At 31.1% G+C, this 13085-nt stretch overlaps 2 protein-coding genes across 2 annotated transcripts; one reads left to right on the top strand and one right to left on the bottom strand.

Moving 5' to 3' along the window:
• Positions 1–7028: 7028 nt before the first annotated feature.
• On the top strand, positions 7029–8934 carry LOC122585528 (pentatricopeptide repeat-containing protein At5g42450, mitochondrial). Its single transcript, XM_043757655.1, has one exon. The coding sequence runs from the start codon at positions 7029–7031 to the stop codon at positions 8595–8597; it is 1569 nt and encodes a 522-aa protein (XP_043613590.1). The 3' UTR covers positions 8598–8934.
• A 241-nt stretch (positions 8935–9175) lies between these two features.
• On the bottom strand, positions 9176–12523 carry LOC122584786 (UDP-glucuronic acid decarboxylase 1-like). The gene is made up of 7 exons (XM_043756845.1): positions 11769–12523; positions 11164–11311; positions 10982–11061; positions 10590–10673; positions 10421–10495; positions 10117–10209; positions 9176–9726 (listed from the first exon to the last, which is right to left on the bottom strand). The coding sequence occupies exons 1-7, from the start codon at positions 12357–12359 to the stop codon at positions 9517–9519; spliced, it is 1281 nt and encodes a 426-aa protein (XP_043612780.1). The 5' UTR covers positions 12360–12523; the 3' UTR covers positions 9176–9516.
• Between the last annotated feature and the right edge of the window lie 562 nt (positions 12524–13085).

Genomic DNA, 13085 nt, shown 5'->3' with positions numbered 1-13085 from the left:
ATTAACCATGGAACTTTAAACACAAAATACTACAAATTGCTAACTTTGAGATATATTCTAAAACCGTAACGAGTATTCGATATTGCTTTACCCCTCTACTCTGAGGGGGATGTCAACAAACCATACAAAAAAATTATATTGCTTTTTAAAATTATATTTTTTAAATGGGTTTTTATTAAAAACAATAAATCATAAATTAATAATAATAATAATGATAATATAATAATAATATAAAAGTGAAAATTTTAGTGGTTTTGATGGTTCTCATCCTTGTTATATTCACTATCCACATATAACAAAATAATAATGACATGTTTAATAATAAATGCATTTTTGTATCAACTATTTTTCTCGATATATTTTTCATTATAAAAATTATTGTTTCATAATAAATGTTATATCTACCCAACTAATAAATGAAGTATAAATAAAACTCTAAAATTCTTAATAATTATTTTTATAGTAAATTACAAGGATAGTACCTGAAGTATGCACGAAATTACAGTTTTGATACCTCACATGCATGACACGTGACTTGACTTAACGGTCAAATAGACGACCGTCAGCAATAGGTATGGTTAGTGTAAGTTTTTGACAACAGTGGGTATGACTCGCGTAATTTTTAAATTGTAGGTATGACCAATGTAGTTTCGAACAAACCGCAGGTATGATTTTTGTAATTTACCCATTTAATTATTTTATCTTTCTTAAATGACAATATTAATACTTATACTTTTTATGATTATATAAAAAATACCCTTTTAAAATTAATTTACACTTTTTGATTTTCCATCACAAATTTACACTTTTACCCAATAATTTTAATCAAGAAACCAAAAATAATAACTAATATATATACCCCTTTAAATTTAATTTATACTTTTTGGTTTTCCATCACAAACTTACACTATTTACCCCATAATTTTAATTAAAAAATAAAAATATATATATATATATATATATATATATATATATATATATATAATAGAATAATAGTAAATATTTAACCAAGGTAAGAATTAAACCATTAGAAAACATGAAGTTACATTAGTCGTCGATTAGATTCCGCTTAACAGTGACCAGAGAGTTCGTTTTTAGCCTTTTAGGCATGAAGTTCGCTTTTGTAACAAACCTTAGTCATTGTTTCTCATATATATTTGTGCGTTATTTAACCACTTTTTAGAAAAATGGATACATCATCTATTACAGTTCTCGCTAAGTAAGATTTTCGTTTCTTTGGATGTCTTTCATTCATCCGGATATGTCTACATTGTCATTGCACTTGTGTTTTAACGTGTTGCTTGAATAATTTAGTTATACACTAAAATTGCTAACCAATTTAATTATCAATCTATATATCGCATGTTGTGTTAATCTAATTTAAAATTATGGATGATATCATTGCAATTTTCATACAATTATTTTTCTTATGTATAATTGTGATAGCTTACTATAGACTCCATAATTGTTTTTTAGTTTTTTATTAAGAAGGCCGGTTTGACTCCGTCCCAGTTTTCAAAACATTGATTTAATAAAAATGTTATATGATAAAAATCCTATACAAAAATATAACTTAATATAAACGTATTACATTAACAGAGAAAGTTTTATTGTAATAACATTAAAAATTAATTTTATAGATAAAAAATGATTCAAAATAAAATAAAAAATTAGCTTTCATAACTATATCATTAAAAACATTAATTATTAATGTCTACAAATTTAAATAAGGAAGTAATAATAACTTAAATTTAATAAAATAAAATTAATTCTAAAAAATTTAAATAAGGTATATGACATCATCATTTAATTTAATGGGTCTAAATAAAAGTTAAAATTCATCTTACGGTCTATACTAATTCAATTATGAATTAAAGTTTCTCTTTAATATATATTTAGAGATAATAAAATAATACTCTTTATCTTATATCTTATCTAATAGAATAATAGTTAATATCATTTAAAAAAAACATATTTAATTGAAATATTTAAGATATGATTAATTTAAAATATATAAATCAATTTTCTATTGTTAAAAATAGTAAGCTATATTTTAAACCATAATAACGTAAGATTGAATATTAATATTGTCGTAACATCTTGTATCTACAATACGGAGTATTATATATATATATATATATATATATATATATATATATATATATATATGGGGGAAGTGAATATGGGATTGTCCCCCATCTAAGCTTAGATGGGGAACCCCTCACATTTTGGTTTTATAATCATAAAAATCATGGGGGGCCATGTATATATTTAAAATTCAAACAAATATTAAAATATTTGTATGTGAGGGGTTCCCCATCTAAGCTTAGATGAGGAACAACCCCATACTCACCCTATAATATATATATATATATATATATATATATATATATATATATATATATATAATGTCGGTTTAGTCATATTATCAACGACAGTGTCGAGAAGGCCGTGTTTAGCTTAGGTAAGTGACAACTTTAGGAACATCAACCTTTAACATTGATCTGCAATTTTGGATCATGTAGTGACAGAGAATTTGCGCTCTATTAACAAGATAAAATAAATTATCGAAATTAATGATATCTAATTCAGCTTGTAAATATGCGTGACTATTGTGATTACTATTATAAAAGAATTTGAAAAAAATAATAACGTTTGTACAAACAACTATATTATCAATGTACTGTACATTTACCCAAAAAAATAAAATAAAATAAAATTTTCCAACCTCTATTTTTCCCCTATTCTATTAAAAGTCAAAACAACTCAAAAATTTTAGTCTATCAATAGAGAGGTTTATCTCAAGACTAATGTTTCCAACCAAGTGATGTACTTTTAAATAAGAGGCTTATAACAACAAAGTCAACATTTGTATCTATTCTTTATTTATTAATATTTTGTATGAACAAAATTACAAATATACCCTTAAAAAAGTTTACATTGTACCAAAACTGGAGTCGGACTCCATCCGTGGTTATATTTTATAAATTCTGCAAAGTTATTATAGAATAATATCTAAACTTGATACTACTGCGTTGCCTATGATGGATTCTAACTCGGCAATTCAAAGTATGTAGGATATATTATTTTTCTTTATTTCAATTAATAAAGATCACAATGTCAATATTGTTTTGTGGAATGGGTAAGGGTGGAGGGGGGTCAAACTCGGAAAATGAAACGTAACGGATCGACTGAAAGGCCGTCATCAGGTAAAAAAGTGTGTGGTTTATGTTTTGGTGGTCTGGAGACTCTTAATTTAGCATTGATATGTACAAATGTATATGACTCGTGGTTCAAAACTTGGATGTCGTGAGGTTTAAAATCATCCATGTGATTTATGGTTCTGAGTTTGCATTCCTATGTAAAACAAATGGTAATAATATATGGGTAAATATATGCTCCTCATTCTCTGAGGATACTCGATTGCTAGTCCCCTTAAGATGTTATTAAATTATAGTTAGGAGTGAAAATAAGACAAGATTCTGGAATGATCATTGGCTTAATGATGACAATCTTTTTATTTATTTATTTATTTATCTGTGAATGCTATTTTGATCTAAGTGGTCTTATTCTGCGTCCGATGCTAGGAAGCATTATTCTTCTTTTCATTCCAAAATCAAGAATGTGACTAATACGATTGATTGGTCTGTACGCCCCAAAGAAGGTCTTTATAGCGAATGGCCAAGTATATGGTGTTGCTAAATCGTTGAAGAGGTTCCAGACAAAATGCTACTTACTGTGAGATCGCTCCAGTAAGGTCGTCTACGACAAAAACGTAGTTATTCCCCCCTTGAATTTAAGAGATAGTAGGGCAATCGTCCTACGAAATCTATGGTTAGAAGGTTGTATGCCTTGACACCATCTAAAGAATGTGTCATGTGTGATATTTTTTATGATATATATAAATCCGAATGACATCGAGATATCTGTGATGAAATAGATAAACAATAACTTTTCGCATTGAATAATTTATTGAATCAGTAAGACTTAATGAACAACACAACTAAATTTTGTGAAATTATCAAGGTTAAAAAAAACAAAGGTTAATAAAGTGAAATTGAATATATTTTAATTCGTTATTATTACTTAAGAAAATTGTATTTTTGATATAAATAAGTATAAAAATATATTTACTTGCGTATTACGCGGGACAATAATCTAGTATATATATAAAAGATAAACCTTAATTCATAATTGGTGAAATATGAACTCTTAGATTAAGTTCAACTTTTAATTAGAGCCATTAAATCAAATGATGATGTCATATACCTTATTTAACTTTTTAAGATTAGTTTTTATTTTAATAAATTATATATATTTTTTCTTATTTAAGTTTGTAAAAATTAATAATTAATGTTTTTAATGATATAGTTACGAAAACTATTATTTATATCTTTTACATCTTTTTTTATCTTAAAAACTATTTTTTATTTTTTTTTACAACAAAATTTTTATTTTTTAATGTGATACGTTTTTATTAAATTATATTTTTGTATAGGACTTTTATCATCTAACGAATAAAATTTGGTTATAAGGATTTTTGTATAGAATTTTTATCATATAACGTTTTTATTAGATCAATGTTTTGAAAACCGTTCTTCTTAATAAAGGACTAAAAAATAAATATGAATTTATAGTAAGCTATCACAATTATATATCAGAAAAACAATTGTACGAAAATTGCTATGATATTATGCATAAGTACAATGACAATGTAGACATATCCGGATGAACGAAAGACATCCAAATAAACGAAAATCTTACTTAGCGAGACCTCTAATAGATGATGTATCCAGTTTTCAACTGTCTAGTCACTGTTAACCGGAATACAAACGACCACTGATGTAACTTCATTTGTTTTTATTAGTGGTATAATGTTAACCTGGTTAAATATTTGTCAATTTATGTACATGTCATTAATTACATATATTTCTCGCATATTACGCGGGCAATAATCTAGTTTTTAGTTTATATAAGAATTAAATAAAATATCATTTATTTATAACCATTGATCACTATCATCAATGGTCTCAGATGGTTCTCGCAGTTCTCGACAAATATTTAGTTCTCGTAATAACTCAACTCTCTCTCTCTCTCTCTCTCTCTCTCTCTATATATATATATATATATATATATATATATATATACACAAGCTCCTTCTTAAGAACATGCCTTATAACTTCCTGCCACCAGATATGTCATATATATATATATATATATATATATATATATACTCCTTATTAAAGATTATACACCTTCCTCAAAATGAAAAGTGTTACCAAAATGTCACATGCGAAATTATCAAAATATCCTTAATAAACACCCCACCATGGAAGGGTTTTTATAAATTATCAAATTTGCCCTTAATGAATTAATTTACATCCTAAACCCTTATCTTGCTAATTTACATTCTAAGTCATTATCTTATAAAATAGTTCTATTATCTTAACATCAACTTACACCACTCGACACCAATTGTCGATGTCATCACCACGCGTCACCAACCCCACTATACTGTCGTCGCCGTTACCGCCGCCGTATTGTGCGGGTACCATGCTCGTATATATATATATACTATATTATAAAGCAAATCCATTTTGAACTTTCAATTTTTCAACATTCATATAATACCCTTAAAAGAAATCTCAACCACTCATTTTTTTCTCTCTCCTCAAATCTCAACCACTTATTTTTCTCTCTCCTCCATAAATCATTTTATTCCTCTAATTCATTCAAAATCTATTATTTCAAAAACTATAATTATAAAAATTATATGGGTGTTCTTAAAATTTCATGTTCTTTCATTAGAGATGTCATTCGATATACTTTCGACGAATTTTATAATTTTAGGGTCGAGCCCGGACAACTAAGGCATTTGACTATCACACTCTATAACCTATCACCTCCTATTACCTATCACCCCTACCATCTCACCGGCGCAATGCACGGATACTTTGTCTCGTATATATATACATATGAATAATAGTTGTTGATCATTAAAGTTGAAGGAAACATGGATATTCATGTACCTCATCATAAAACAAAGGGTAGTCTTGTTGACGCTGAAAATGTTCAAATAAAAACAAAATATTGATATTAGTCAATAATATGCTTAATGAGTGGGTGATAAATGAGGAGGTCGTGTTACCTTAAACATTTCCATTATCGATCACCAATATATGAGAGGGGTTGAGGAAGGGAAAAGTAATGATGGGTTGTCTCCTGTCCTGCTTTATCAACACAACAGTTACACTGCATTCTCGAGATTTCTTGATAGAAAAAAATTGGATAAGAATGGATTGGATAAGAAAGGGGAAAAAGACATTCTTGAGTTTAAAGAAAAATCAAAGAAAAGAAAAGAAAGTTGAGAGTTGAATGTATTATTGAGTTAGAAGAGAAGGAAAAGAAAGGATAAAAAGATACAATTTTACATTTATACTTTATAGTAATCAAAACCCATATATAAGTTTGAGGGGTATAATAATAAATTTACCAACTTTCCTTCCAATTCTTGCCAAAAGTGGCCGGAAAAATTATAGACCAAAACACCCTCTTTTTGGGTTCTTTCCCTTCCATTTCTTTTAAAACAAAAACTCAAGAATGTAAAAACACAAAATTTCTTACCCTTTCTTTTCTTATCACTTCAAAACAAAACTCAAGAATGAAACATTAAAATATATATATACACATACAAATATATATTATATAAAACATACAGATATATATAATAATATTACACAACAAAACTTACAGATATAATAAATAAATAAAAATAAAAAATTGAGTGATTAATTAGTAGAGAGGGAGACATAGAATGAAACCCTCTAAATTTGAATGAAATCTCTAAACTGAAATTTGATTCAGAAATCAAGAATTGCCGGCATATATGTTATACCTATATTTATTTAATATATGAAGGGGTATACTTGGATACTTGACATAGTTTGAGGACCTTGATGAAAAATAATTATTTTTCCAAATAACCTCACATTTCAACCTAGTAGCCTAAAAGCATCCCATAATATCTCATGAGAATTGTAATAGCATGTAAGCCGTATTTTTCACTACCAAAATTTCAATCAATTAGACTATTGCAAAGAGTTGCTAATACAAATCTGATTTACACCCGGAAATGTGATCAAAATGCAATAAAATCAGGTGTTACAGCCTCTCCGAGAAGTTGGTTTTCGGACGCACACAAACTGTTTGATGGATTGCCTCAATGGGATGTGGTATCGCTCACAACTTTGATCAGCCGGTTAGCCCAACAAAATAGATGCAATGAAGCATTCTATGTCTTATACAGAATGCTTGAGCTGGAAATTAGACCCAATGAATACACATTAGCAGCCTTGGTTCATGCGTCCACGGCTTTGAAGGATCTAAAGTTGGGGAAGCAACTCCATGCTTACGCGATCAAGACTAGTTACGGGTCACACGTGTTTGTAGGTAGTGCGATTTTAGATCATCATGCCAAGTTAAACACAATTGAGGAAGCACAAATGGTGTTTGATGATACCTGTGACCCAAACGTGGTTTCTTACACAGCTTTGGTATGTGCGTATGTCAAGAAAGAAAGGTTTGATGATGCTTTAACGATCTTTAGAACTATGCCGGAAAAAAATGTTATAACTTGGAACGCAATGATCGGCGGGTACAGCCAAAAAGGGCATAACGAGGAGGCTGTGAATCTTTTCATTGAAATGTTAAGAGAAAACGTAGTACCTACACAAAACACTTTCCCATGTGTCTTTTCTTCGGCTGGAAACATTGCAGCCCTTAAAATGGGAAAGAGTTTCCATGCCTCAGCGGTGAAACATTTGGGAAAAATCAGTGTATTTGTTGGGAATTCATTAATTAGCTTCTACTCAAAATGTGGCAGCATGGAAGATAGTTTACTAGCTTTCAACAAACTTCATGATAAAAATATAGTTTCTTGGAACGCTTTAATTAACGGGTATGCTCAACACGGGAGAACCAAAGAAGCCATTGGATTTTATAACGATATGCGAGAAAAAGGTGTCGAGCCTAACTCGGTTACCCTTCTTGGCGTGTTATTTGCTTGTAACCATGCGGGTTTTGTAGACGATGGTTATGCATACTTCAATGAGGCTAGACTCAAGAACCCTAGTTTATTGCAGCCAGCACATTACGCCTGTATGGTTGATTTGCTGGCTCGGTCAGGTAGATTCTTGGAAGCTGAGAGGTTTATTCAAGATTTACCATTTGATCCGGGGATTGGGTTTTGGAAGGCTTTGCTTGGTGGATGCCAGATTCACTTGAATACAGAGTTGGGCGAGTTTGCAGCTAAAAAGATTTTGGATTTGGACCCAGGTGATGTATCCTCTTATGTGATGGTGTCAAATGCTCATTCGGTTGCAGGAAGGTGGCAGAGTGTTTCGAGTGTAAGGCATGAGATGAAGATGAAGAAGATGAAACAGATTCCAGGGTGTAGTTGGATTGAAGTTGGATGTGAGATTGGTGTGTTTGTTACTGCAGATAGGAGATCGAGACAGACAGATGAAATTCGTGCAGTTTTGAGGTATTTTTATGATCATGTAGCAGAATGTGCTCCAAGGTCAAACTTGCTAGCATGATTTGATTGAACTACAACTGTAGAAACTGGCAAGAGGTTGAAACTGATATACGTTTGCTAATGAATGGGTTAGTTTGGGTTCTGGTTCATCTCAAACATCAGAATCAAGGGAATAGGCGAAATGGGTCAAATTGCTTTCAATGTTAAAGATGCTCAAAATGTAACTTAATGCATACAATGTCATTTATGGTCTTTTTAAAATATTTGGATGATCTCTTTGATAAGAGACTGTTTGTAATCAGGCAAGCGGGTAAAAGGGGTTGGGGGCCAATCCAACCCGGCCAACTTGCCACCTCTAACAAGCGTTTCATCTTATCTGGACGTATATTGTCCTCAAACTTCCATGCCATGCACACAATCGTATTTGTACAAGAAATACATATAACATTCTATTTGCAACAATCCAACTAAATTTTATTTTATATAATATATATCAACAAGAAGAGACATGTTTAATACAACTACTGATATCAAAGCCCTCATAATAAGTCATAACACTTAATAAGTGCATCAGAATTCCTAGACTATGCAAACAACATTCAGGTATTCACGTCTTCATAAGCCGGAATCGACATTAAACTGCTAGTAAAGAAGTTTTTAAAGCAACTAACAGCATATATTTCAAATTTATAATCCTTTCTCAATGATACACCAAATCTGACTAATCTAAGAAAACAGGCCCCCAAGGGCTCACATCAAAAAGAATAAAAGATCATAGAGACGGTGAAACTAAACCTCATCGGAGGCTATGAATGTATAGAAGGATTAAAGACACGTATAGACATGGGAACCAATACCAAAAATCAAGGTATATTTGGGATGGAGATCAAAATCCCAACCTTGGAAGAAACTCGTTGCAGGGTTAAACAAAACTATAGATATGTGTTGTTGTATCTATACATACTTTGAATGGTCGCTTCTTATTTGTTGCCTTTTCCTTCATCTTCATTTAAAATGCGATTTCGGAAATCAGACGCCATTTTAGGTAGACCCTCTCGGAGTGGTACCTTGGGCTCCCAGTTTAGCAGTTCTTTTGCTTTGCTGATATCTGGTTTTCTCATCTGAGGATCATCAGCAGTGTTCTCTCTAAATTCTATTGTGGCACTCGAATCAATAGTTTCTTTCACAACCTAAAAAAGAATACAAGGACAAAAAAAAGTGATCAGATCCGAATATTTGTTTACCATTTAGGTACTTCATATAATCATATTAAGATTTAGCCTTTAGGAAGAAACTGGGTGGGTTGGGACTTGGGAGCAGGTCAAAATGTGCCAGGTTCCTGAAAACACTTTTCTGTCCACTTTGTTCTTTTACTAATTATGTAAAACATGAATACACGATTTAGGAGGTTGTACGTATGCACTAAAAATATGCTTTAGGCAACTTTCAACCTGTATGACTATCTCAGAATATTGGACCCATTAATGATTAAAAAAATCCAACTATCCAAGTCAACGTATTCATAAGTAAATGGGTCAAAATATCAACATAGAATTACGGTCACCCAATACAAAACAAACCTGAGCAAGCTCTAACATGGTAAACTCTCCAGGATTGCCTAAGTTGAAAGGTCCGATATGCTCACCTTCCATAAGTGCCATTAGTCCATCGACCTGAAATGAAAACAAGTTTGAAGATTACTAAAGAATGTTTCTTAAAGAGATGAAGTTGATATATCCACAGTTTCGGCCTACATGAAATAAATGTGCAACAGTTATAATTATAATATATTAATATATTTAGCCAGTATTTTTTTAACAGATAATAGATGGTGAAAAGAAATAAAACGGTGCATAAATAATTAAATATGAGGAAATAGCATACCAAGTCAGAAACATACTGAAAGCTTCTTGTTTGTTTTCCATCACCATAAACCGTCATTGGTTGTTTGCGAATGGCCTTTAAAACATATCGTAAACTTAATAACATGATGATAAGCTACTCAGTGCTTATTAACTCATCAGAAACTAAGGAACAGAATATGCCATTTCACCTGTGAAACAAAGTTGCTAACAACACGGCCATCATCCAGGCACATCCGAGGCCCATATGTGTTAAATATACGTGCAATTCGGACCTGCAAAAAGAGGATTTACATGCCAAATGTAGCTAAATATTACTCACAAAATTCTTAAATGTTCTATAAAAGTACCTATGGTCCTAATTATTTGTGTAGAACACTATTATCAAAGGTGCACAAGTATTACCAAATGTAGTCGTGCCAAAAGAGTGGGTTGGGCAACAGTTGGGATAGGTTCAGATCAAAGAGATAACTTTTACGTATATGATTAAAGAAGCTGGATTTATTTAATTGAAACCCACATCTGCCTATTTGTATTTAAATGGTTTGAAAATTGCCACCACAAGCGATAAGTAAAAATATACCTCAAGACCATCGCCTCGATGATAATCCATGGTCAATGTTTCAGCTACTCTTTTCCCTTCATCATAGCAGCTTCTAACACCTAAGTAATTCAGAAATATAAGTATTATGAACACCACCAAAATAAACAATTTACAAATGACAAATCTATAGAAAATGAAATAAGACCAAGTAACAAGTCTACCTATTGGATTCACATGTCCCCAATATGTCTCCTTTTGAGGATGTTCAAGAGGGTCTCCATAAACCTCACTGGTACTTGTAAGCAAAAACCTCGCTCCAATTCTCTTAGCAAGTCCCAACATGTTTAGGGTTCCCATCACATTTGTCTTGTAATCACACAAGTCAAGGATTTGCAAATTCATATACTCATGAAACAATCTTAAGATATAGGCAATGCATGAAGGTCCAAATAAAATAGATAGAAATGCGACTCCTATGAGATCAAGCGGGCTAAATTTTAACTTGAAACTTCATATAAGTATTCTTTAAATCTTCATTAAATATAGCCAACTACAATTTAGCTTAGTAGCAAAGGCGGCAAAGCCATATCACCACCATAACAAAACAATTTCACAAAACCATAAATGTCAAAAATAGAACCTTAAGCAAGTTGGACCACAAATGACAAACATATAGCTTTCAATCAACCCACATAAGTAGAATCTTAAACAATATCCATCTCAAGAAAACAGCCAAAAAAACACATTATAAACAACATATTCAACAATAAACCGTGACATTTAACGATATTAGCTAGTAACATTCCCAAAAACATTAGAAGGATATAATAGTCTTGACAGGGTTATACTTATAATGAACAGGGGAAGCAGGGCAAGCCAAATGATATATATGATCAACTTCCAACAAAAGCGGCTCAACAACATCATGTCGAATCAATTCAAATCTCGGGTTATCTAAATGATGAACCACATTTTCTTTCCTTCCAGTAAAAAAATTATCAATGACAATAACATCATCACCTCTAGCAATCAACTTATCAACCAAATGACTACCCACAAACCCTGACCCACCAGTCACCACAACCCGCAATCTTTTTCGGGCAATGCCAACCGGAACCCGGCCTGTTCGACGTTGAGAAAACGAAATGGCCCGAATTGATGATGGGATTTCTTTCCTACTATTAAAATTATCAAACTTTGTTGATGAAGATGATGACAAAGAGGGTTGGTATACAAAGAAAACAGAGCCTATTATGATACCTATTAAAATAAAGATTAATCTTTGTTCTTTGAAAATGTAATTAATGGGTCTTGAAATGGATCTTGTAGGTGGATTTTTTAAGGATTTGGGTGTGTATGGTGAGTTTTGATGGGTTGGCATTGATTGTTTGTGTAATTGTTTCATCTTGTTCATCATTTTTATTTTTCCCTATAGTTTTTATGCTCTGTTTTCCGTGCTCTGTTTGTTATTTTGTAATATGGGAAATGGGGGTTAAGTTTTTTGGTGAATATGTGGGTTATGAAGGATTTTGGTGAGAATGTTTGATTAAGTTTGAAGGATTTACAAGAAGGAATGTTTTTTTTTTTTTTTAAGGTTGTTGTTGAGGGGGGTTGAAGAAGGGATCTTAATTTGTTACATTTTGATTAAGAAAACTTGGGTTAACATACGCAGAAGTTAACCTAGGTTGGTTGTAATAAATAATATAGAACGAGTAAAATTTTTTCCTTAAGAATATGTTTTAAGACAAGTTAAAGAATGGTGAAATATTTGGTACTTTTATTTATAATAAGGGCTAAGGTTGATTGTTTTTAACAACAGATATTAAAAAGACAAAATATATATATATCTATAAACCCTTATAAAGGGTATTGGTTTTAAGAAATTAAGCAATTTTTTCATTCCCATAATACCCTTCTTACTTTTATTGTTTTTTACACCTCCTCAAGTATTTACTGAAAGTACCCTTATAAAAAATTTAAACCCACAAAACACACAACATCCTTCTCCTTCGCATTCTTCGATCACCACCACCGCCTTCATTTTATATTGTCCTCATCTTCTAGCCGCTGCAACGCGCGGATATTATACTCGTATATATATATATATATATAAATTAAAAAAATTTAACTTGAAAAAGAAGAA

This window comes from Erigeron canadensis, chromosome 1 (assembly GCF_010389155.1).
Source record: "Erigeron canadensis isolate Cc75 chromosome 1, C_canadensis_v1, whole genome shotgun sequence".
NCBI lineage: Eukaryota > Viridiplantae > Streptophyta > Magnoliopsida > Asterales > Asteraceae > Erigeron > Erigeron canadensis.
Note: the sequence above shows the minus strand (reverse complement) of the source record. Positions and strands in the feature narration are given on the sequence as shown.